This window comes from Mycteria americana, chromosome 12 (assembly GCF_035582795.1).
Source record: "Mycteria americana isolate JAX WOST 10 ecotype Jacksonville Zoo and Gardens chromosome 12, USCA_MyAme_1.0, whole genome shotgun sequence".
Lineage (NCBI taxonomy): Eukaryota > Metazoa > Chordata > Aves > Ciconiiformes > Ciconiidae > Mycteria > Mycteria americana.
The window spans coordinates 19,972,205-19,998,621 of NC_134376.1; the positions used below are offsets into that span (position 1 = coordinate 19,972,205).

Sequence of the window (26,417 nt, forward strand, 5' to 3'; positions counted from 1 at the left end):
TTATCAAGAGTAATGTGTAATATCAATTCACTACAGTGGAGCTAAATGGAACGTTTCGCGTTTTACTTTTCTTTGCTGTGCATGGTAGTATCCGATGCAGAGGATGACTGTAGCTCCCAGATCAAAAGTGACATTTTACAGAAATAATAACCTGAAATTAGGTATTTTTCTGTTGTGTTTTCCTTGTGAAATGAGTATATCTGTAAAAATCTTTCCTTCAGCCCAACGTTCTGTGCAGGACAATGTTCTGTGCACTACTGTGTGCACAGCTGCCACTTTGTTGTTGCTAATGAGAGTTAGCAGCAATGATCCCTTCCTTCCCTTCTTTGGCAAGAGCAGCTAGCCAAGCTTTTTCTTGCTAGGTATAAATTTGTTAAATTCTGCTGTGAGAATCTCCTCCTCCGCCTGTTTTCCTTCTCTTTCCCTCGGCTCCCATGTACCACAGAGCTGTTTTTGAGTTTGCCACTGGGGCATCTTTGGGTGCAGAGGTTGCTCTCAGCCGCCCGGAGTTGTGGATAAGTTTTCCGCAAGACTTGCACGTTTCTGCAAAACTTAACCCACCACATGAATTATAGGCGAAGCTTTCTAAAACTGCACAAATAGAAGAATTGGTCTGAAGGTTTCTGACATATGTATTTATAAATATATGACCATAGAAATAGAATTTGTCTTCTCTGATGTAAAATTAACAGGAATCAAAAATCAGCCTCGCATGAGGAAGAACAATGTTGCTGAAGATCGTAGAGTTGCACTGGTTTACATAACTTATGTTGGACCATAGTTCATGTATTAATTATACATTAAATATAGCTAATACTTTTTCATATAAAATAGTCTCTTCAGCTTGATTAAATGTACTAATTACAGTACTTAAAAATTCTTATATCCTATTTTGTAATGTATATTCTCTCAATTTTTCTTTTTTTTGTGAGGAGAGGAAGAGTCATAGAGGGCAAGCACATTTTACACTTATTCCTCATGTGTGCCTCCTTCTCTGCTTCTTCCCTATTCAGAAGTTCATAGAGTTTGAAGATGCACTGGAGCAGGAGAAGAAAGAACTACAAATCCAAGTGGAACACCTTGAATTTCAGACTCGACAGCTGGAGCTGAAGACCAAAAACTATGCAGATCAGAGTAAGCAGAGTTGTACACCAGACATGATTATACACTTTGCCTTCCAAACCCATATACTGCTCCTTTGAAAATATTTTTCATGCTTTTTGTTTGTTTTAATGTAATTTATGCAAAGCCTGAAATGTCTGGTTATCCCTTACTTTGGTATAAAATTCTGAGCCTTCTAAAGGATGGGATGTATCCACACTAATTTAGTAGGGGCTTCATTGCTTCTCTTGTGTGGGGCATGCTCAGTCTCTCCAGGTATAAGTCTCTCCAGATTTGGGCCACTGGTGAAGCTTCGGAGCCTGGTTTCCAGTTTCTCCTTGTCCCTGAATTTTTTTCTCATATAAACTATCACATTTATTTGTTTGTTTGTTTATTTTTACAAATACTTCCTTGACATGTGCAGCTGTGTTTTGTTGGCTGAGGTTCCCCTCAGAATTCATTGGTGTTTTGTCCAGTACTCCTGCTCCTCAGATAGCCAGAGGCACCCATCCCAGAGGATAATTGGAATTGTTGTCAAACTAGGACACTTATGGGGCACCAGGCTACTGCTGAAGAAGTCTCTTTCTATGGTCTTACTGCACTATTTGGTCTACTAATTTTGGGAATATGCAGATACCCATGAATTGAGTTTGTAATGAAGACCAGATCCCACAATGTGCATTATTCTGTTTTGGTTTGTTTTGTTCAGTAGGTATAAATTAATTTCTAACAAAATATGCTTTGAGACTTCTAGTTTCTTTTGAGAGCCTGATGTGTGTTAGCTGATGGTTGGAATCTTCTCTTGGTAGTTTCACGACTGGAGGAACGTGAATCAGAAATGAAGAAAGAGTATAATGCTCTACATCAGCGTCACACAGAGGTAGGATGAATCTCATTATTTCTAAATAAATAAACTCTTAGCCTATATGTAAAGTCATGTCAAAGAATTCAGCTTTACAATACTAGTGATGACTAGAGCTTCTGAACTTTGGGAACATCAGAAATATCTGAATGGAGGGTGTAAAGAGGAGGGAGCCAGGCTCTTTTCAGTGGTGCCCAGTGACAAGACCAGAGGCAACTGGCACAAACTGGAACACAGAAGGCTCCCTCTGAACATGAGTAAAAACTTCTTTACTGTGGCGATGATGAGCACTGGCACAGGTTGCCCAGAGACATGGTGGAGTCTCAATCCTTGGAGCTACTCAAAAGCCACCTGGACATGGTCCTGGGCAACCTACTGTAGGTGGCCCTGTTTGAGCAGGACGTTGGACCCGATGGACCCCAGGAGGTTCCTTCCAACCTCAACTGTTCTGTGATTCTGTGAACAGTGCCCCACTACCTCATCTCCCACTGCCAGCGAGCCTCCAGGGGACGTCTTACATTATTTTTGGATATGCTCTTTCATGGCTCTTCTGTTACAAGATTAAGCTTAAGTCATTTCTGACACTATTTGCTGTCGGATTTTCTGTCAGATTAGCCCATTCACTTACTTTATCAGCTTAGAAGACAAGAGCAAAGACAAGGAGATGTGCAAAAAAAAGAAAGGGAATTGGAAATGGATGCTGAAAAAGATCAAACAAAAGCAGAAAATGAGTCTTTTCTTCTCCTCTGTTTGGCTTATGGATTTTTCTCTCCTCATAGATGATCCAGACCTACGTGGAACACATTGAGCGATCCAAGATGCAGCAAGTTGGGGGAAATAATCAAACTGAGGGCAGTCTATCTGGGAGAAGGTAGGGCCATAACCTCTCCATGTAATGTATGCCCTCCGGGAATTTACAAACTCACAAACTATTTTAGAGAGAGAAACTAGAAGCAGGACCTTTTCCTGTGGGCGTGGATTGTAGTTGAAGCTTTTTTGTAATGGGTTGTGGGTGAGTTGTGGGTATGTTTTCGAAGGCTTGATGACAAGGAGCTTTATGTGCTCTGTTACAAAGCTTAGGCTTTGTCATGCTGCTATTGATGGGGGGCCTCTGGAAAAAACTGTTTATATTCTCAGGTAGCATGTAAAAGGTTTATCTCTAAAATGGGTGGAGGTGTCAAATAAAGTATTTGTGTGTGTGTGTCTTTTGTATGTGTGATAGGCAGCAAAACTGTAGCAATTAAATGCATTAGCCATTATAGGATTTTTTATTTTCCCCTGTTCTTTTCAAGGGAAGCTTTCTGTAAGTCAGTCACCCAATAGACCTACTTAGGCTCACGAAATTGATTTTCCTCCCTCTCTGTCCCCTCGTTTTCAGAGCACCAAACCAATAAGAACCAGCCTTTTCTTAAAGAAGGCAGTGGTAGGAAAGAAGTTCAGTATATAGAAGAGCTAGTCTTTTGTAGTCTTAGAACAAATTTAAAGCACAAAGGTTGCAGTTACATTGATTTCAGTACAGATACATCTGTTTTTAACTGGTATGTAGAGGAACCAAATGCTTTCTCTCTGATGATACTATATACCAGTAACATTGCCCACGGGGTGAGAAGTAGAAGTGATGTTCCATAAATACTGGTTAAAGAAGTAATAGATCACATAACACATAATCTACTCAGATTAAGCATAATCTATTAAGTCACTCAGCCATAAAAAAGATGTTTTCTGTGGCAATTTTTATGCATGGCAGATTACTATTTGTGTTAATCATCACATGCTAATGAAAGTATTAACGCTGTGGTGACACTGTCTAGCCCAGGAAGTTTTAAACTAAAACAGTGTTTTCCAGGAGAACATTATTGACCAAGTAATATGCTGGAGGAGATTAAATCTTTTTGTTGTCCTTGCTTGTCTTTTTATAACTTTTTAATTTCTTCTGGCCTTGAGGAATGTTAAAAGGTTTTGCACACATGCTGACCACAAGCCGTAGGAGCTGTTGGTCTGAAAAATAGACAGACAGTACCAGCTGCACAGGAATACTCAGAAAAGAGTGGCTGCTAGGTGTGTCCTCCCTTGTCCCTTACAAAATATGTCTGACTGGTCTTGGTTAATATCTGTGAACTTCAGCTGGTTAATATCACTGAACTTCACTCAAAAATCAAATCTTTGGGAAGCATTAGGCTAGGAAAAGGAGTGGGGTTGGCATGTCAGACTATACACAAAGGGCAGCATGGGCAAAGACACAGAGATGACAATACTGGGAAAACAGATAAATGGAAAGCCATGAAGGTTTTTGAACTACCATCTGGTAGGGATGATGAAATGCAAAAGAAGAACATTGAGCAAAATTTGGAGATGAAGAAAGAGCGAAATTATTTGAAATTAAGAATAAAGAAATATATTAAGAATAAACAAAGAATAAGTGAGGATATTTTAGTAACTTGTATTTAGGTCTGTAACACTTAAATAGCAGAATGTCAGTTGGTTTTGGGGTAATGTAATAGAAAGGAAATTTCAGGTCTTGGCATAGGACATGTAAATACCCTCTGTGTGCTATGGCTCCCTGTTGGTGCATTGGACTGCTCTGGAAAAGACTGAATTCAAATTGCCAAAGTTTTGACTGTGTATTGTAAGAAAGAAAAAGAGAGAGAAAAAGAGACCCAACCCCACCTTTTCAATGAAAGAGGCTTGAAGGATGGAAAGGGAGTAGTAAAAGACATGCATCTTCAGAAACTTTGGTAGCTAGCCTGGGACTCCTGCCATATTCCCCGCAGCCTTAGAGTCATACAAAATCCTGAGCTGGAAGGGACCCACGAGGATCATTGAATCCAACTCCCAACCCCACACAGGGCAACCTAAAGGTTAAACCATATATCTGAGAGCATTGTCCAAACACTTCTTGAACACCGACAGGCTTGGAGGTGTGACCACTTCCCTGGGGAGCTTGTTCCTGTGCTTGACCACCCTCTCGGTGAAGAATTTTTTCCAATACTGTCTATTTGCTGTTCCGTTACCTCCCATAATAATTAAATATACTTCTGTAAGCCTTGGCTACAGGAATAACTTGCAGCTGGAAGATACTGGTATCTCAAAGAAAGATCCTTTATTTATTCTGAATCAGTTTATAAGATTTTTATACTCTCAGTTGTAAGGCTACCAAAGCCTTACATAAAGGAAGGAAAGACACAGTTGTATGTGAATCAAGGGGGACTATTTACCCTTCCTCTTCTGGCAGTTGAATAGTCCTTTCAGAAAAGATTATCTTACAGTATTTCTTCTGGAGAGGAGTAACTAAAGGCTGTTGTAATTGTTGAGTGGGCTGTACAGTGAGTTATCTCTGTGCTCTATTTTCTGCAAAACAGTAAATTAGTCTCACGAGAGTGGTTTAGGAGAATAAAAATAATTACAGAATACAGTGTTTTGGGGTCTGGCAAAAATTGGATTGTCTAAAATATAAAAATCTATTGGTGGAAAAAAATCAAAAGAAAGATGGCAGCCTTCCTAGGCAAAAGAGACAGGCATGAGGGGTGTCGAAAGCAAGAGAAGAAAGCATGGTGTAAAAAGAACCAGTAGTTTGTAGGTGTTCTTCTGCTCAAAAAATCTCCCTTATCAGACTATTTTTCTCCCTTTTCCTCTCCCCCTCACAGTCTGGAAGTCCAGAGTGAGCTCCCAGAACATGATCTGATCCTAGTGTTACAGCTGAAATGGGATAAGTGTGTTAGGCTTGTTTCCTTTCCCACTTATCCTTCTGTAAATAAGAGCATATCTGTGGAAGTAGTTACACAGTAAAATACAAAAGTACTGTAGGTAAAAGCATGCTTAGGGCCTCTCTCTTTTAAAGGGTGGTTCATATATGCATCTGCCAAATTTGGGTTGGACTGCATGGTAGAAATTTATTTTAATGAGATTTTCCTTCCCTAACTTTCAAATAAGCTAATATTAATTGTGGCTTTATGTTATCATTCCATGAAAGAGATGCACAGTGAAAAGCGTTACTGGTTGTATGTGCAAGACTGCCATTCCCTGGGATGAAGGGCAAAATTTTCATCAAGAATTGCTGAAATATTAGAGAAATTAGTCTTTTTTAAGTGTGGCATGTTGCTAGTCTCCTTGGAGAGAAAAAAACCAAACACATTATGTCTATGAAAGCCCCAATGGGGCTATGATCTGAGTTTGTAGGAACCACCAGTGGGAAATGGGACTTCTTCCTTCATTTCAAGCTTTGCACTGTTGGCGTGCGTGCGTGCGTGTGTAGCTCTGTGTTTGTATATGCTTGTGCACAAGCACTTGGATCAGATGTGGTTTTTTGTGTCACTGCACAGCTGGGTGGGGGTGAACACCAGTGTTTGTGTATCTTGGTGCACTGATGTGCACTGGGGAGGACACGGGCATAATTTCTCATGGCCTGTCACACAAATTTGGGTACATTTATTTATTTTCATCTGTGGATGTGCTTGGGTATGTTAGGCTGTATAGGGGTGCATATTTGCTTAAGACCGTAAGTACACCAAGTATGTTTGCCTGTCACTTGGGAGAAGTTTGTGTCAGAACTGTTGGGGGGTGTGTGTATCTACCACCATTCGAGATGGTTAATGAGTACGGTGCACACTTCCACGTGGTGTGGATTACAGTGCATGCGTACCCCGTGTCTGTTGTAGGGCTGCATGTTTGCATGACCTTTGCTCTCTAATGGTTGTTTTTTTGTCTCGCTTTTTGTGCAATTGCTGCTCTGTTTTGGCTGTTATGTTTGTCACTGCAGTCATCGCCAGTCATGGAGGAAAAGGTAAATCCTATTGCTGCATCTTAACTTTGTTAGTCCTAGTTTTGGAGGTTGCTGTTGAGTGGCAACAGTGTGATGCTGGGAATGTGCTGTACCGGCATGTTTGCCCTCTTTGTCTACTGGCACCTGTGTTAGACTTGCTCATTCGGGTGAGGCAGAGGGAGCCACCAAGCTGCTGGGATAACACATGAGGAAGAAGCTTGTGTACTCAAACGCAGAAAACGCAGAAGTTCGGTCCCAAAACAGGATCAGTCCTCTGTGATTGGACATTTACATTTCATGTCCCAGAATGTTTTAAAAAGTCATGTTTTCTCCCTTATTTTGCTATAGAGTACAAGGCATGCATATTTTCTGAGTGGGGCAGAACATGCGTGTCAGTAGTTCTCCAAAGGCACTTCTGACTCTGGGCCGGGCAGTAAGTTCTGCGCCCGGAGCCTGCAAAGAGAGCAGTTCTCATCTTTAAATGCTGGCAAACAAATCGTAGTTTTGTTATGTTTTATAAACTTTAGGGCGTTACTTATAGAGCATCCTGATCCCAGGTTTTGGCTACTGCAAACCTTTATTGAGGAGTTTGCTGTTTACCTTGTAACTAACGCAAGGTGGAACTAACCAAGTGTTAAGAGTCACCCTGTACTGGAAAGAATTGGGTGTATGAAGGTTACTCCAGCACTCAAAATTTAGACCGGCCCTGAGGATGCTCTAAAGTTCTTAGAAGACTGGTAGTCAGCCGCAGGACTGCAAAGCTAAAGCTAGCTCTTCTGTAGTGTTTGCTCTTTCCCCTTCCCTGGGAGGTTCAGAAGAGGCTGGAAGGTGTTTCCAAAGAAACTCCTAACAATCCTACAATCTACTAACTTCCTAACAATCTGCGTTAAAATCCTTTCCTGAAGATCCTACAGCTTCTGATGCTACAGAGACTTTGTACTTCTGTCTCTGTTTAGCAGGGACTGTGAAGTTCATATGTTCCATGTACATTCAATGGGGTGCTCTATCTCCCTGCATGTTAAATGCGAATGTGTTTGTATATGAACGCAGAAATAAGCTATGGGTTCCCAAAAGAAATATGATAGAGATTATGTAAAGAGGACATATAATTTAATGTCTTTCTCACCATATGTTTGGGATGGCTTATATTTCTCAGTGCTGCCAGTGAGTTACATCAGGCCATCCCAGCATAGTCACAAAAGCGTTTATATTATAGCATGTTGTTAGATATTCTGACTGCACCACTTGTTTTGCAAGGAATGTTTTGCAGTTATAGGAAATTTTCTCCAGCTACATACACCTGTGAAGCATGACTCCCTTAAGACCATCATTCTAACCTGAAGAAGAAGAAAGATATGAAACTAATGGTTAAAGCAGCTCAAAAAATGGCCTAATTTTTTTTTTCTCCCTGAAAAGAATGATTCTTTTGCAGTAGACTCTTTGGGACCCTTGAGTTATTTCTTTAACTGTAAAACTAGGAATTTTCTGTCTTTGTGGCATAAAGTTCTAATGTCTAGTTTTGAATCTCTTCATAATCTCTTATACGTAACTGACTATACTTTTTGTGGCACTTAGATCAGTACAGTGCCAGGGTGAAGATTTCGTATTAGGGGAAAAATTTCCCTAGTATGTTATTTAGAAACTTAAAACATGGCTGTTTGTTAGAAACTTTCAGGGTCTTGGAATGATAGCAGTAGGATAAAGAGAGGTAAATGCAGGAAGACAGACAGAGGTAAATGTACTTTGGCATCATGATCTATTAGGAGCAGGTGTAAATGGAAGGATAGAGGTCGTAAATCGGTATTTAGACAAACAGCAGTGGAATGTTTTCTATAAACCTTCAGCGATTGTTAATATTTAAAAGTAACAAGCACCAAGATGCCTTTTGAATGGAAAGGCTATAAGGAAACTGATAATCCCTATCATATATGAATCTGGTTTTGAATCTGTTGAAAGATGATTGCATCTTCTCTATAAAAGAAAGTAAGGTTAATTAGGTTGTGTCAATGATCTGTGTTCCTCTAAAATCCAGTTACGTGCTACCTGTGTAAGAGGGTTTGTCTATGAAACTTCCATGTATGAGTCTTTAGGATCTTCAGGAGAGGATTTTAATGCAGATTCTTAGGAAAAGTGCATCCCCAATCTCCTTGCTGGGCCACACTGGAAACACCTTTCTGTCCCTTCTGCCTATCCAAGATAGGCCACAGCAAGCGATTATTCCTCAGCATGAGCGACAGTGACACAGCGGTGCGGCACACTGTGTTGGCCGGGCAGTGCTGAGAATGGGAAGGTTGGGCACCTTGGTTTTCTCCACAAACATTGTCTCTTCTGCTAGACACTCCACCTCCTTCGGTCATACATGAGCTGGTTCACGCACCATCTCCTGTGTTAGTGTGTTTGCATATGTCCCAGGGGGCCTTAGGTCCTGCTGCAGTCGTTTCGCCCACGGTCACGGGTGAGGTGATTGTGATGGTTGCCTAGCCTGGTCATCAGACCAGTGCTGATGATCATTAAAGAAAGGCACATGAAGATCTACTGTTATTAATACTGGTGTACAGAAGGGCGGATTTCATCACCCTGCACCAATAAGCGGAAGCCCCATACAGGAGTAGGCGAAGTACCATCATTGAACCCCTTTGTGGGTGCATGTCACACAGAGGATCAGCTTAGTTCATCTCTGCAGGGCCACTGGAGTCCAGCTAGTGGAGGCTACTGGGGATATCTCCTAAATGGATGTGTGCTCTGTCCCTGCAGGCCTGCTTCTCTGGCACGAAACCAGTTGCCGGTTTCGGCATGCTGCTGCAGCCTTTTCCACCTCCACTGCTTGCTCTAGATTTTCTTCCACTGGAACTTGATCTCAAAATCTGTGCCAACTTTTATATTCAGAATCAAACCTGCAGCTAGCTAGTCACCTGCAATTGCCAGAAAGAAGAGGATGAAGAAAACTAATTACAGACATCTGGCAATATGAATGATGCATTCATTTATACCTTTGTTTAATTTCTGATTTTTGAGTGCATTGTAATATGTATATGGAGAGGGGATCAGAGAGTACAACTATTATTTTTCTGGCTTAATATTGGAAGTGATCCAGAAACCTCTGATTTCTGCTGTTGGAGCTAACCAGATTTGGGGTGGAATGTACAGAAGTGCTGTGTAGATAACTTTTACTTAAAAGCCTCTTTCCTGATCCAGTGATGACATCTCTAGGATCTATGGAAGCTTTTTTGTTTTGCTGTGAGAGTTGTTTGCTGTGGCATGTTTTCCCACAGTACCTTTATTTCTCAGAAGATACACCAACTTAAATTGGCTGATGATTCCCTGCACTTTTGCATTCCCCTAAAATGTTTCATACTGATGGAGAAGTCAGTCGTGCCTGTTGTGGTCACTTGAACCCCTCCCTCTTAGAGTCTCCCCAGGAAGATGTATGGCTCTAGCAGTAGACATCATGGGTCTGAGTAGACAACACCATGGAAGCGTGGGAGTTGAGAGTTCATACACCTGCTGCATGAGGGGAGGGAGTGTAATTCAATTTCTAGTGACTAATATTTCATATAAGCTAGTGTGCTGTTTCTTTTCTATAAGAACCTTGTAAGCAGCTAACATTGGTTTCCCCTCTCTCTCTGTTTCTCTGTTTAGCAGGAAGGAACGTCCTAACTCTCTGAATGTCTTCCCCCTCGCGGATGGCATGGTACGTGGGCAGATAGGGGCCAAGATCGTCCCAACACTGGACCACTGGCACCTGAGTGACCTCGGCCAGCTGCAGTCCAACTCCAGCTACAAGGTTTTATAGACCATCACGGAGCAAGGGTTTCCCACCCTCCCACTGTCAATAGCATCCCACATTTTCATTAAGATGGAGACTAGTCTGTGTCCATAACCCTTTGCAGCCTCTCCCTGCTGTGCGTCTGCTCCCTTGGTAGCTGTGCTGTAGGTGGGAGGATATTCTTTTGCAGATCTGGCATATGGTGTGGGAGGGATTTGAGATAGCTCCTCCTTTACTTGGCTGGCCCCAAGTTGAAAGGAATGTGTGGGGAGGCAGTTAGGGATTTAGGGAAGGTAAATCCCTCACTTTTTTAATAGCTTATTTGGGAGAGGAAATGGTGGAACCTGTCCCCTCTCTCCCCCTTGGTAAGAGCAGTGCTTTTGCACCTCTGCTGGGACCAGGCATTGGGTTGCGCTTGCTCTCCAGTGTTTGTCCTTTTTGACTGATCGGTGTTCTGGCCTTCCTGTCTTCAGTAAAAAGGGCTCCTAATGCTCTCTGGATGCCCAAGTCTTGCACTGTGCTTAAAGGTCTTCAATTCCTCATATATCTAGTCATTGCTCTAGACTTGCATTGTCTACCTTCAATACACTTGTCACCTTCAATGCGCTGCCTTTTGCACTAAGGCTTGCCAAAAACCTCACAGCATTGTAACTGTGCTGAAGCAGCTGCATGGTTCTGCCTGTTGCTTGTGGTGCTCCGCTCTGCCATTTGGAGACTGCTCTGAGCCTAAAGACTCAGATGTTGTACTCTTAGCTGACAGCTCACTACAATTGTTTACAGTTTAGACTACACATGGTGACCCACATTTCCCATGAGCTGTACCTCTAGACTGCTCAAAGTCTTTGTGCTCAGGATCCCACCAAATTCCTCTCTGAATGATGTTCCACAAATGCCTGGTGACAGGCCTGAGAGCCAGCAGTGCATCTATCCAGCACGGCTTACAGTGTATCCACCAGTATCTCACAGAGCTTCTGGTCTGCTTTAAAAGTGTCTGATAGAATTTACTTTCTCTTTGCCTGGAATTTGTAGAACATCAGGTGTTTCATATGTCACATCTAGTCTTCTTTTGACAAGTTGTAAATCACTAATCCTGTAAAATACATTGAGGCAGTAAAGGCAAAGAGGAGGGAAAAAAAAAAACAAAGAAAGAAGAAACCCAAATTATTGTTGTACCCATTCTGCATATCTCCAGGTTACATTAATGGTACTTCGGCCTGAGGGACTCTGCAGGAGTGGCCTCCTTGATGCATCGCACAAGAAATTTAGACAAATTCAAAATTTATACAGAAAACAAAGCAGCAACTTCCCTTTTTTTAACACTACCTTTGTAAAGTAGCCAGGCCTAGCACAGCACAAACCTTAGCACTTTGTCAGTCCTCTGCCATCATGGAAGTTGGAAATCCAAAAGCAAGATGTTTGGATAGGATGGAGAATGTTCTTGGAACCCAATCCTTGCTGTAGTGTTAGAGGCACAGAAGTTTGGGAAACGTAGCAACTTGCAGAATGCCAGTCAGGTCCTACAGTCATTTCTGGAGACCTTTGCCTGGAATTAGAGAATAGCAATGTCACAGTGCAATAACGTAATTAAGGATGGTGGAAATGAAGATAGAGCATGAATATGTTTCTTCAGACTAGTGATGTGCCAACGTAACACTGCTGCAAGGACACACACAGCAACCAGAATGCACAGAGACCAATCCGCTTCTGATTTGGGAACCAGTTTATTTCTTGGGATCTCCAGGCAGTGCTGTACACTATGGCCTGAACACACCCTCGAGCTCTCTAGCAATCAGGTGTTTGCAGCAGGGGTTAGTTTTTAGAGAAGAGTTGTGAGGACGTTGGGGTTAGATCCATATTCCACAGACTTGCTAAGATGTAATTCTTTAAGTGGTAGCATTGCAGAACTTCTGAAAGAAGTTGAGTGGATCTCACTGATAACCCAGCATCTGCATTGCAGGAGAATGCAACAGGAACCCAGATAAATGGGAAGCTTTGATGTCCAAGTTCAGATAATGGAGGGTTACTGACTGGATCTCTTAGTGATTTGTTGGTGGTGATGTCAGGCAAAAAAAAATCAATTTCTGGTTACAGGAAAGCTTTGTGCAGAAGTAGGAGTGTGCTACTCCAAATGTGTCTGACAGGTAGTGTTGGAATTTGTGTTGGTGCTCATTAGGGAAACTCAAAAATGGGATGCCGGGTTTAAGGAGGCTAGCTGGTAGGGTGGAGTTAGAGAGCTTGGGCTGTGGAAGACTTGGATGGGGTAGTGTGTTACGGAGGATTTCCTAAGAGTATGGAGCAAACCCATGAATAATTAAAGGATGTGATTGACTGACTTACTAGATTTGCAGTTTGGAATGGAGATTTTTCCTCACACAAGCTTCTTGCACACTCTGACTGGAACGCTATTTCTTAAATATTTTGCATGATTGAAATCTCAGCAGTACTGCTCATGCACTCCTTGCCTCTTCTTCAGCAGCTCTGATATTTCACTGACATCAACTGCACACACATGACTCACCTTCCCAGTATGTATATCCTAACTCTTCTGACTAGTTTTCCTTCTTCCTGGGGCCATACTGTAGTTATATTTTAAGTGTCCTTGTGTACTTATTATTAGTATTTTCTGTTTTAGTTGCTGTCATTATTTTATTTTTACATTCAGTTGTACATTTATTTTATATAATGTTTTGGAGATGAAAGTCCTTAACATTTTTGTTTTTATGTACTATGCTTTCAGTGTTATAACCATACAATTGTGGCTTCTCATGGTGACATATGACTGCTATGAATGTTGGGCCTTTGCAATGCATTTTGGAGGTCACTACTACACATTTGATGTTTAGGAGGTTGACAGGTATGGCTGTAGGTAAGTGGTGGTTGTGGAGAGTATTCTTTGGGTGAGCTGTGGGTTATGGAGAATTCCTCCTACGCTGTAGAGGAGAGCCAATACACATAGTGGAATATTTAGCATTAACGAAGCACTCAGGACGATAGAAGGAAGATACCAGCAAAGATTAATAGAGCTTCTGGACTGTGAAGAGGAGCGCCTTAGTAGTATTTACATTTGGGAGGCATTTCTCCAGTGCAGGCTGGTAGGTTGATAAAGTACATTTTCTAGGTAAATATAAAACTTGGATGTATAACCAAAGAGTAAGTGAAAGACCAGGGTAATTACTCCAGGGTAATTACTGGTGTGTTCTGAGTGACGGGCAGATTATATCAATAAACAAGAAGTTACAGGGTATCTCTGATACAAATACCGCCCTATAGACACTGATGATCCAGGCTTTCTGAATGACATCTAGTTCCTAAGAACAAGGAATGACACATGGACCCACCTGGGTGTCTCTTTTACAGTGCTAAGGTGCTCATGGACTTTGGTTATGCTCGTAGACTGACAGTGGGTACAAGAACATCTCTGAATCCTTTCATCCAACAGAAGTTTTGTTTAGGGAAAGAGGTTTTATGGTTGCACTTTACACTTGATACTCTTTGTCCCTTTGTACTTTAGAAAGCACAGCAGGCAAACTGCAGTTGAAGTAGTACAAGGCTTACTGAATCATATTTGTTCTCAAAAACCTGGTTTGATTTTTTTTTTTCTTTATATATTAGGAAAGTAGCTCCTGAAACAGGGAAATAGAGGTAGGAAGTGTGGTTTTCACATGTAGCAGCTTAATTGAAAAGTCCCCATCTCAGTCTTGATGCTAAAATCAGCAAATGTGCAGGGAGATGATTTGAATGTCCATGTGGGAATGTGGGTGCTGTTTGGACTGACAATGCACAAACTATATACAAAATGTGGATCGTATTTAATGGTAAAGCAGTTTTAAAAAATCTTACATTTCCAATATAAATGCTCCGATGCAATGTAAAACTTTGACTTCCACAGTGCAATGTACAGCAGGCTATTTTAAGACAAGCATATAGAGGCCAGTCTAATTAAAGGAAGATCTTAATAAGATTCCAGATTTAAAAAAAAATATGGCTGCAAAGGGTTAAGTCACCATTTTTTTCAGTCTTTTGTCTCATGCCATTTTGAATTTTTTTTGTCATGTTGTAAAGTTATTATTAGAACAAGAGACCAAGACTTCCAAATTAGTGAAGTGAAACAGCGTCACAGCTCCAGGGTTGGGAGGCTCAGAGCAGCCTCTGAGCAGAATCAGGATCTTTCTAGTACTTGCACAGGAGGGGAGAGACAAGCAGTAAAGATTAAAGCTGGGTCTGGATGTGCAGATGCTGAATGTCACTGCACCCAGTTGCAACTCATTATCACATATAACTCTCAATATTAATTTTTTCGTCTCCCTGCAGGCAGTAATTAGAGTGGGCTGCTGTGAAGAATGGGGAGATCTCATTTGGGTCTGGGAGTGATCACAGCATTGGTCAAGACGTTAATTGGCTGACTGTGAAGCAATGCTGTTTTAATTGACAAAACAAGGGTCACAGTATAAAATCCTGACAGAGCCTTGAAAGCCTCCCATGTTTTTCAAGAGGTGGTATTACAAGAAATGGGGCTGTAATGTCTGTAAAACTGAGAGCCATGTGTGCGCATTTCACACTGGGAATCCATCTCCTATGTTAACTTGTCAGCTTTTGATTTTTGAATTCTTGGGTCTTGTCGTCCTGTCATTTGGAAGTGGGGAGACCACACCTGTTTCTGCTGTGTTGTCAAGCTGGACCCATGCCTGGCTAGCTTCTGCATAGGGTGGTATGGGGACATAGGTCTCCTTCGCTAGCAAAATCAGACCATCCCAGCTTGGTATCCACTTTGCTTTTGTAGTTTAGTGTCAAAACCACTTTGCTGTTCTCTCATCCAGGTTGTGTTGATGGCTTACAGTAATGACATCATCCAAGACCTCTAAGAGGCCACTTCACATCCTTCCCAAGCAATATCGATGTTGCCTTCCAGTCTTGGGAAATGCTGGCCTGGCTTACCGCAAGTGCCAAAGCCCTTCAGCTTCCACTATAGTCAGTGTGAGCTGCAGCTGCTTTTCACTTATGATGAGGCCACCTTTCCTGAGATGCATGATGAAGAGATCACATACTGATGTGACTTGTGAAGAGCAATGTTTAGTAGTAAAGGAGGAAGGGTATCAGTCCTTTCACAGGTAGGATTTGCTTGCTGAGTTCAGCATGAGAACTCACTGCTTCATTGTGGTTGCAGTGCCTAGTGTCACCAGCCAGCGCTGGACATGTAGCTGGTACAGCGAGCAAGACTCATTCTTGATAATTCTTTAAGGCAGCCATACACCAACAAGTGGGAGATTAATTGAAATGTATAGCTGTGCTTTTCGCTTTCTGTTCTTCCCCCACCCTGGAATTGCCATAGTGCCCCCAAGATGAAATGTCCGAATCTGGGCAGTCCTCAGCAGCTGCCACACCGAGCACCACTGGAACCAAGTCCAACACTCCCACGTCATCTGTGCCCTCTGCTGCCGTCACACCCTTGAATGAGAGCGTCCAGCCCATCAGTGAATACAATGGCACAACCAAGAGCAATAAGAGGGCACGAGAAAAGCGGAACAGCCGGAACATGGAAGTCCAGGTCACGCAGGAGATGAGGAATGTCAGCATAGGTATGGAAGCTGGAGCTTGGGTATTTGGTCGTTAAAGTAATTGACTCAGTGCTTGTGTCCTTCTGTTAGAGGAAGAGGCTGGCAGGCTGAGGGGTAATCAGCTTCATAAGTATAGAATTTGAGGTAGCTTTACTTAAAAAGATACGTGAGTGAGACAGGGCTGATTGGATGTTAGTGGTTTTCTGGGTAGCAAATTTTCAAAATGTCAATAATATGAATAGTTTCACAAACGTACAGGATGGGAACAGGTTATTGAGTTCAGTCCCCTGCAGTTGCATTCATCCATGTCATAGAACCTCTTTCATGAACAGTCAAGTCCCATCTTAGTCTAACTGAGCTTTTGGAAAGCTGTTTCTGGATCTCATTGGTATCATAGTTAAAAGCTTCCATTTAGTTTTCTCTCCAGATTTATTTGTAAGTATTTTATATCCAGTTGTTCATATGCCAAATTTGTCAGTCAGGTTAAATAATTATTTTCCATTCTGTGTGTTTATACCACCCCTTGATGTGTTTAAAAATAGCAATTATATCCAGCTGTTTTTCTCAGCTAAATAAGCTGATTTCTTTTAGTCTATTTCTCATATAAGAAACCCCCAAAATCTTTGGAAGTTACAGTTGTTTCCTCTCCACTTCCCAGAGTCCGTTAGTAATTTGAATTCATGATTTCGTGTCAGGAAAGCCATCACCTAAGCCTTTAGCACCAGGGTGTTTAAATAAAGAAAATGGTGTAATAACATGATAAAAGCCCCTTTCTGTGCTTTTTAATATAGCTGTGCCAATGTAGTATCTGAGCAACTCCCAGCCTGTATTGTATGCAGACTTGCAGCAGCCTTCAGAAATGAGCAGTGGTCTGTTTTACAGGTCACGAACTTATATACAAAAGGACTGTAAAACTAGCTAAAGATCGTAAGGAAAGTCTGTGCGGGAGCACAGGGATGAGCGTAGGTCTTGGAGGTTAGCATCTGAACCAGATGATCATCTTTTTTCCTATGTGATACAGAGGAAATTCCTCTGCTAACATTCACAAACTGGTTCCTAACAAATTAAGACTATAAAACAACATGTAACATCTTTTGTTACAGCATTTGAATGAGAATTGTCGTGACTGAATCCCATTCTGTATTTATATTAGCAGCTGAGGGGGTCACAGGGTCACAGATGTCAATCTGCCAGAAACTAGTGTGGTTCTCCATAAAAGCGTATGGCTTCTGCGTAGCTAACTGTTAAATTATGATCTGTTTGGTGATCCTGGCCAAGGCAAGTCAGTATAAAGCATTGGTATCAGAGAAATTGAGCACGTATGTCAGTAGTTCGAATGCCCTGTAAATACTTCCCCTTATTTTTACAGTTGCTGCTTTACAAGCTTATTTACGATCAATAGCTTTCTTGGGTCAAAGTCTGCTCTCTTCTATATGTGTGCAACTCTGAAGTCATTGTGCACGTGAAAGCTTCTTTCTTCTTGGTGGAAGTATCATATTGTGGAATCTGCTCTAGGCAGATAGTTGTATCTTTCCTATGTGCTCTGCATATTCAACCTTTCAGCTATTTCTCACACATAATGCAAAATCAGATCTCCATGCTGCGGAGAAACACAGATACTTGAATTTTAATCATGTACTTTATGCATCTATAATTAAAATGTCTGTCAGTGATGCAAATGCCTTAGAGTTGAACTACCAAAAAAAGGTACTCAAAGGTATTTGCAGAAAAGCTTCCCAGCTTGAAAAAATAAAGAAAAGGAAGCCTCTGTTTCTGTGAGCTTGAGAACCACTGGTGTATGGATGCCTACTTTGGCAACAGATACACATCATGCTTTGTCTTCAAACATGGCATTTGTTGCCAGCTGGTGCACAATGCCAGCCTAAAAGAATAAAACCAACACTCAAGTTGTCATGGGCTTTGTATATTTGGCTACTGAGGCCATTTGGAAAGCTCAAAAATTTCACATCTAACACCGTTGAGGGACTAATACATTTTACAGATTAGGTCTTCAGTCCTTCAAGAATTTCTTGTGTGAACAGACACTGTGTTCATATTGTTTGTTTAGAATAGGTGCAAGTCTGAGCTTGAACAGTTTGGTATCCAATAAATGTGACTTAACAAGAGGAGGAAGTTCCTTATTCTTTAAATACTTCAGGCTGTAGATTATACAGAAACCAGAGATTCCATGTATCAGTTTTTAAGTGAAATTTCACTGTAATGGGTATCTAAACCAATTGTAGACTTGAGAGTTTGTATTGAAAAATTATTTCTATTAACACTAAATAATGCCAATTCATGACTACAGTAATCTCTGTGAAGCTATACAGAAAGTCACTGTGTCATCTTCGATCGCAGCTAAAGCTGCATGGTGATTGAAGAGTTTATACTGAGAGATAAAAAGTTTATTTGGAATTTATTTTAATGGATGAAGTATTTCTGGTTATCACATTTTAATGAGGATCGGGCCAGTGACCTTGGTGACACTCTGGTATGGTGGCAGGGAGGGGATGCTTATGGTCTTCCTACTCTGGAATTGTGAGGGCACCTTCCCAGCACTGGTGCATTTGTGACTCCAGATGATCAGCCACTTTCTGTTCCTATTTTAAGACTTTGAACACGACACCATGACGTTTTGAAACCTCGGTATTCAAAGCTGCAAAATTCCTTTCGGGGAACACCATCCTGTGAAAATCCTGATCCTATAGATCATATGTATTGTCCTACCTAGGAATGGGCAGCAGTGATGAGTGGTCTGATGTTCAGGACATCATAGACTCTACTCCAGAGCTGGATATGTGTCAAGACCCCCGCCTGGAACGCACTGGTAGCAGGTATTGTTTGTGACTTCACTGTGTGCTCTTTTGCTTGGTTTTATGAGGAGTGAGGAATGGATGCTGTGGCTCACACTGAGTTCAAGATGCAGCTGTTTGAGAAAGTCCGTATATTCTGCCTAGTGCGAATATAAGGGGTCCTGACCTCCTTTGACTTCTGCAGAGAAGGCAAATGTCTGCTGGTAATCTGCAGAAGGATCTGTCCAGCTGACCCAGAACTGGGCTTGTTTGCCGTGCTGGATCAGGGAGGACAGAGAGATGGAGCAACAAAAGGTTTTAGACAGGCAAAGGGAACATGGGCTTAAGCTCTCAGGAAGATGGAAAAGATGCATTTGTCTAATAAGAGATCAGTTCTGAATTTAGTTTTAAAACCTCAAGCTTTTTTCAGTTTTAATTTTTTCAAGTGTTTGAAGAGCAGGAGCAGGGCTGCTCCATGAGCGAGGACAAGCAGGAGTAACCCCAGCGATCCCAGTCCTGCAAGTCCTGAGCAGAGAGGGCGGAGCACTGATAACGAGCTCCATCAGCAGCCCCAGACAAGACAAGGGGATGAATTAGGTCCTGGTGCTACCCATAAGCAGCAGGAAATACGGCTGAAGACAGGTACACCTACAGTGTAGCTCAGAGAAGGACTGAAGGCATAGACCTGAGGTTAAAGGGAGCCCTTGGACCCTTTGTAGGTGGGTGTGGGTCGCAGGTGAGGCTGGTCAGAGCAATTTTGACCCATCAGTGCACTCAGGACCTCGACAGAGTCCTCTGAACTAGCAGACTTTTACCGAACTACTCTGCTGCTCTGGTTCCTATCCATCACCTGTTTTGTGCTAAATAGGAGGCTCCCTAAAGGCTATTAATTTTGGCACCATATTTCTGTGAGGCATGTATTAACCTAGAATTATTAGTCTAGGTACCTTGATTCATTTTTACTAAGGTCTGGTGGTTAATTTTACAGGATTCATTGATTTTTACCCTCATCCAGTGGGTAATATGGCACTACACCAGCAAAAATAACCCCCTAGCTCTTACAGGTATGCAGAAGATAATACCCTGACAAAGTTAAAGCAGAATTTTGTCACAGTCCAAATCTGGACTGGATTCCCCCTGTTGAGCACCCTCATTGAGAAGGGTATGAGCAGCAATAACAGATGCATTTGTCAGCTGTGAAACCAAATACAGTTAAGCTCCCCTCAGAATATGTAGGATGCACGGACAATTTTTAGGGTCAGATGCAGGAGGAATCTAGGTAGCCAAAACAGCTCTATGTGGGGAAGACCAAAGTGACCGATGAGATCAGATCAAAAATTGGTCAAACCCAAGGAAAAGAAGGGAACAGAGAGGATTGCTGCACTGGGAACAGGCAGTGATCTCTGATCCAGGTAGTGAGACTGAAAGCTGCAGGAGACACAAGCTAACTCTGGAGCTGCTGAACAGTGTGCTTGCTGCTTTAAAAGCAGATTGCTTTTGAGATCTATCCAGCTTCTGAAAGTTGAGTGCTGAAGAGGTAGGTTCAAGCTGAATTGGGTCTTCAGGTCAGATGCTGAGTGCTCATTGCATCTTGTCACTTGTGCTGTCCATTAGACTGCGTGAACTGATTAATTCTGGTGCAGTTAATGCACCCGTTTATAACTCTTCAGTGCTCTCTGATGTCTGGGTAGCTGTAATTTTTCTGTAACCTGTGAAAAAAACCCACTATTTTGTTTTCCTTTTCTCTGCAATGTGCTGTAACTCTGCAATATCAGAGACAGCTACCACACTCCATTTGTAACCTCCAGGCTTTATCACTGAGACTTGATTTATCTAAGAAGAAAGCCACACAACTTGAGAAAATCTCCAGTGGTACTGACCTTTCTGTTAGACTGCTGGAAAAATTGCAGACTCTCTTCATGCTGGCTGATTCCCCTCATACAGAGCAGGGCACTTAAAAGTGTTTATACCCACATTAAGACCATTTTTTAGAGTAGGCAATGACAATCCCAGAGGTTGCTTCACCCTCAACACCTGTAACAGCTAATTTCTGTTTGAGCCATGAGACTGTCAAGAAGCGCAAGAAGATTCTTAATGGTACCAGAGACACTAAGAGGTGGAAATGTGCTCCCGTATGATATGATTTGAAAACATTAACTTTGATTTACCTTTAATGAAATATATTTTGCTGACATGTGAAGAAGCATTTCGGCGCATAGGCTCACCCAAAGAAGAAACTAACCCTTCAGGCTGATTTCAGTTACTGGTTGGCGAAGAAAGAAGACCATCACTGTTTTCAACATTTGAGTCCTTATCTCATCTTACTGCTATCTAAGGTTGCTATCTAAATTGGTAGGAGTGTGGGAATCCTTGCAGAGTCTGAAAAGTCAGAGCTGAGAGCTGCTGCGAGATGAAATTTTTCTATCAAGTATTGAATAGTTATTAACTATTATGATTTAAAAGGAAGTCAGCTGGGCGAGCTTTGAGGTTGTGCGTGATAGGTACTTGCCCTTGATATGGGGAATAAAACATGCTTTTTTCTTTACTCAATATGTTCCCCGAATCAGCCCATGGTGAATAGATGGAATATGCTCTCAGGGTTTTGATCGCAATGGTCTGGGATGCTCAGTATTTTGGAGAGAAATGTTCTAGCTTAAATATTGCCAAGTAACAAGAGTCCTTGTTTTTTTTTTTTCTTTCAACAACAGCCCAACACAGGGGATTGTGAACAAAGCGTTTGGCATCAACACAGACTCTCTGTATCATGAACTTTCCACAGCAGGGTCCGAGGTTATCGGAGATGTTGATGAAGGAGCAGATCTGCTAGGTAAAAGCTTGTTTAGAACCATTCTGTTTTCTCTGGTACAGTAACAAGTATATTAAGCTTCTAGAAGCACTTACATTCTCTTTTTTTTTTCCCAGATCTTGGATGTTTAGCTTTTAAAAAAATGGCAAGGAAATTGAGACATTATGTACCTGCAGTATAGTAATGTTTACTTAGAAAATAACTTAAACTGTTGGGTAACTTTTATTTGGGTTGTCTTTATGTGCATAAGTTATTTTTCTATAGGATTCTCCCACACAAAGAGTTTGAAGACAAAATTTGCTCCTTCTGCTTCCTCCCCCAAATTCCCCCCCCCCCCCCACCCCCCCGACAAAGTTTATTACTGTGTAGCTCACTTTCCCTTTTACTTTACTTCCGTTTGATTTAAGGAGCCTTAGGAGACATGATGACTCCAACAATATGCCTTTTATGCGTTTAGTAGCAAGAGATGTGATCTGAAAGTGTACATTTCCTTTCTGGTGATTACTGATGTAAGAGCTGCTTATGGATAATCTTGTAAGTTTTGTTCTGTGTATATGTCCAGGACAGGATGAGCTGAATTATGTCACAGATTTGCAGCAGCTCACCTTTGCAGAAATTAAATTAGGAAGATACTTGTATCACCTTCGAATATGTGTCTTGTATCAGGACCCTCTAAAAGGGTATGTTTCTGCAGAGAGGACAGATTTTACCCTATTCACCTAAGACATAACTATGAAGATGTGGACTGAAGACTGGAAAGGAGGTTAATGCAATACTTCTTGCTTTATCAAAGAAAAAAATCTGTGAAATCATTACTGTTCTAGGCAATAGTGTGCCTAGAATGTAAGAACACGTTCCAGACTATCATCAGAACCCTTGCAATACCTTTTTGATATGGATAGGGTTTTTTTTTAAGAAGCATGGTGCTAGCCCTGCAACATGCAAGAGAGCTCTCATGCATGGATTGATGACCATTGCCTGAAGTGTTAAAACATTTATTGTTTCACCTCCAACTCAAGATTGCCGGAAGAAAAAAATCTACAGAAGAGTCAAGATGAAAGCACAGGCTTTCTCTGCCTGCAAATGGAGCCAATGTGTGCAGATACTTACAAAATTAAGAATTTAGAAAGAAAAGCAAGATTTCCAGATTTGAGAATCACCTGGATGTTAGCAGCAGTCATTGCAGAAGGGCTGGGACTCGTGCTTAAAGTGAAGATGACAGTAGGAATGTTATGTGACGGTTAAAGCTTTATCTACCTGCTGTGGAATGAATTTTGGTTAGCCAGCCCCCACACATTATTGGGAACTCTCTTTCTAGTTAGAATCAAAGCATTAAAAACACTGACAATCTTGCCATTGCCCATCTAATTTATCTTGGTCCTTAGGTGCTTCCTTATCTAGGAAGGTGTATGGTTGATTATATGGCTATCCTCCCCTAATCATTGTGCCAAATGCTGCTTTCCTTCTCTCCCCAAAATGGCTGGGGCATCAGGGATTGTCAGCTTCTAAGAGTTACTGTTCAGGAAAATGATTTGCTTGGTGTATGAACTGCTTTAGACAACCTGTTTCCCACTTCTGGAAGCCTGCTTTCTGGGAATCCCCTTTGGATTACGCTGTAGTCTGGCCCAGTGATCAGTGAGAAATGCAAACTGTTGTTTTCAAAGGGTCAAAGATTTTAGTTGCCCAAACCTTGCGAGGTTGGTCACCACAGTTTCAGTTAAAGTCAAAGGTGCTTCACCTCTTCCAGTTATAAGGCTACCCAAAGACCAGCGCTTGATTTTGGGTTGTGAGACGTCTGTTGTTTGACAGTTACCACTTGTAATAAAAGTGTACAGAGACTTCATTGAACAGTACTTGTGTAAGTGTGGCTTATGAAGACCACATAGTGTGGCTTTTAGAGAGTACATTTCTGTGCTGGGACAATTTTCTGGTTTGAGCAGAGCAGCAAAACTCTTGCACGTGATCACACAGCAGGCTAGCAGAATAGGAAGGCTTCTCCTCGTTCCTTTTCAAACCTGGAAGATGGGCTGTGATGAAATGAGGTCATTCTGTGAGTTTCCTGTGAGAAATGTTAATCTAATCAATCTTTTTGTTCAGTTCTGGCTACTGACTCTGTCTACATAAAAGTGTTCTTTAAAATGAACACACATGTTGCCAGGATTGTACAAAGGGAGGAAGACAGAGATCTTAGAGGTCATGTCTCTGACCAAGAAATGAGATTAGTACTTTTTTTTGTTTTGGCTTTGCTCAGTAGAAAGCACTAAGAAAGTCTGATAAAGGTGGAAGCAAAAGGCTAGGTCTTAGTACTGACAAATCTGTCAATGTTATTCAAAATTTTGCCTTTTCTGTTAGATAAATTGTTCTCTCTTCCTGCTGTACCTTTAAGTCTGAAGAGCCACAGAGGAAATTGTGCTTTATGGACGTGACGTAAGAAACAACATCGACAAGCCGAAAGAGTTCTCTCTGGGTCATATTTGGAGCTCACTTCTCCCTGTAAATCAAATGAAGTTTACCCCACCTAAGTGAAATTTGGATATTTCCTCTAGTCTCTCTCAAAACTTGGCAATCAATCTTCAAAGAATATTCTGTCCTTTTGGGCTCAGTTTCTTAGAGAAATCTCATTAAAGAGGACTTTAAAATAGAAGGATCTTACCTTCTATTTTAGAAGAAATTACCCTTGAGCAGTAGCTGGCAGGCAAGTCTGTTTCTTGAATAGAAAATCTCACTCATTCTTTCTGGATATCTGCAAAGCGGCCAGCATCTCTTGGTACAAAATTGGCACTCTTCATTGCCATTTTTGAATATAAAATAATAAATAAAATATATGGATTTCCCCTCCTGCCTCTAATACTGCTTTACATGCATGAGTGTGTAGGAAGTATTCTGGAGAAAAATGTGGAATAAGAACAATTATTTACTAGTGGTAATTGTAGACCAAATTCCCTTCTTTCTCACTACAGCCTTAGGACACTAGTTGGCTGTTTTCCTGTGTATTCACTTGTTAATCGCAGGTTCTTACCTCCCGATCCTGGGTAGGCTCCCCCTTCTCCCATCTCCCTCTTCCTGCTCTTTGCTATCCCAAGAGTTTCTGGATGTGAAGGAGCACTAGCAGTTTGGTTGTGCACTGTGGGCAGGTCCTTCCTTTCAGTTTTAGGATGCCCAACTGTGTTTGCTTTGGAAATTAAAACCTCACTTAAAATAACAGGGGTTTTGTGGTGAAGACAGAAATTCAGCCATATTAGTGGTAAGTTTATGTATAGTTTTTTGTACAGAAATGGGATTCGAAATGGGATTATCAAACTGAGTCCCAGCACTGCACTGTAAAAAAGAAAAAAAAGTTTTTAAATGCAACTAATTATCTTTTGCAAGCTGAAGTATCATTGAAGAGCACATTTATTATCAGAAGATCTAGTTGCTAAAATCACAAGGGGAGGGGAAATGAGAACGTAGTGGGAACTAGCTGTTCTTCGTTTAGTGGTACGTGACTAAATAAAGAGAAAATAAAGGTTTATCCAGTCTGGGAAGATGCAACTGCCTGACATTCATGTCTGGAAAAGTGCGGGTAGCTGAGGCATGTGGTTGCAGTTGTACCACGGGTTACCTTCCCTTGATTTTTTTATGTCCTGTATGTAGAGTCATGCCATCTACAGTCATGGCAGGTCCTGTCCTTACTATTTCATGCCTTCTGACATTGAAATGGCTGAATCATTGTTAATTTTTTTTGAACAAAATTTTTCTTTTGTTGGTTTCAGTCACTGATTGATCCTTTTTTCACTTCCTTTTTTCCCTTGTCTCTGTGCTTCGCTGGACATGGCCCATAGGGGAGTTCTCAGGTGTGTATCTCCTCTGCTCAGTTTTCTTTGTTGTTTCTTTTTTCCTTGTTGAGGTCGAATGACATGGTATACACGTGTGATACTCCCCTGCTCTTGTCCAAACACGGTTGGCTTTGCAGACTTCTCCCACCTTCGCCTTGCTTGATTGCCTTGCACCGGTGGGTCCCTGGGCAGCAGGGCATGCCCTCTCTGTGCTTACACGCCTGCTGTGTTTCAAGAAGCTTTTCTTGTGTGGCTTTCTGCAGGTTTGCTCCACTGTGTTACACTGGCCTGTCACTCAAGGTCTTGTGTCTCAAAGTGCTGTTTTTTCTGTCAGGACGGGTGCTGTGCTTGGAGCAGAGCTCGGGTGGGCACAGGACTGAGTTAGGTTCCCACGCTCCTCTCAGCGAACCCCGCTGTGAGGAATCCCTCTGTGTGCATGATGGCTGCTGTGGGTTAGTTGATGCATACTGGCCCTCTTCTGGAATAGCTGTAGTGATATTAAAGACACTTTCTTGATGGATTAGAGTGGCAAAGCCTCTGTCTTTTGTTGAAGCTTTGCCTTTCTGGCAGGAGTTTAAGTGATAGCTCTGTCTTTTGTTTTGGTAAAGGAGACTCACTGCCTTAGGGCCACGCGCTGTCGTCAGAAGGTTTGCACCTTTCCATAAAGTGCATTTGGGCCCTGATGCAATTTCAGATGAAGTCAAGGGGATCCCTCTTGATTTCAGGGCAAATTGGGTTAATTTTTCCCTATAGTAAAGGCAGGTGACTTAAGCAGCATGATAGCGTAATGCTGTGCGGTGTTGAGCTCTGTCACGTTCCTTTGCCCAGCGCCTCTTGGTGTTAGCTCTGTGAGGTTATAAAAGAAAGGGATGGCATAATCCTTTCTTTTAGTTCAAACTGTTTTTATTATAAGCCACTTTTTGGTGGTCCTTGCTCAGAAAACCTCCCGCTGAAGCTGAGC

General features: G+C 41.7%; 2 protein-coding genes across 22 annotated transcripts in view; both read left to right on the top strand.

The window, feature by feature from the left end:
• Nucleotides 1-2,919, top strand: part of TMEM204 (transmembrane protein 204) — a 203,080-nt gene extending 200,161 nt beyond the window's left edge. Inside the window, exon 4 of the transcript XR_012777661.1 lies at nucleotides 2,908-2,919. The gene's annotated coding sequence lies outside the window, so the exon portion shown is untranslated. The remainder of the gene's footprint in view (nucleotides 1-2,907) is intronic.
• The window catches only part of MAPK8IP3 (mitogen-activated protein kinase 8 interacting protein 3), a 77,345-nt gene that overhangs the window by 22,840 nt on the left and 28,088 nt on the right, over nucleotides 1-26,417 (top strand). For 11 of the 21 annotated variants that reach the window (XM_075515478.1, XM_075515487.1, XM_075515486.1 and 8 more), the window contains exons 2-10: nucleotides 1,014-1,134; nucleotides 1,911-1,981; nucleotides 2,743-2,834; nucleotides 6,720-6,743; nucleotides 10,362-10,413; nucleotides 15,818-16,064; nucleotides 18,775-18,877; nucleotides 21,544-21,662; nucleotides 25,463-25,474. In XM_075515478.1, the coding sequence (XP_075371593.1) occupies nucleotides 1,014-1,134; nucleotides 1,911-1,981; nucleotides 2,743-2,834; nucleotides 6,720-6,743; nucleotides 10,362-10,413; nucleotides 15,818-16,064; nucleotides 18,775-18,877; nucleotides 21,544-21,662; nucleotides 25,463-25,474 (841 nt within the window). The other 10 variants (XM_075515480.1, XM_075515490.1, XM_075515499.1 and 7 more) reach the window with 6 other exon arrangements.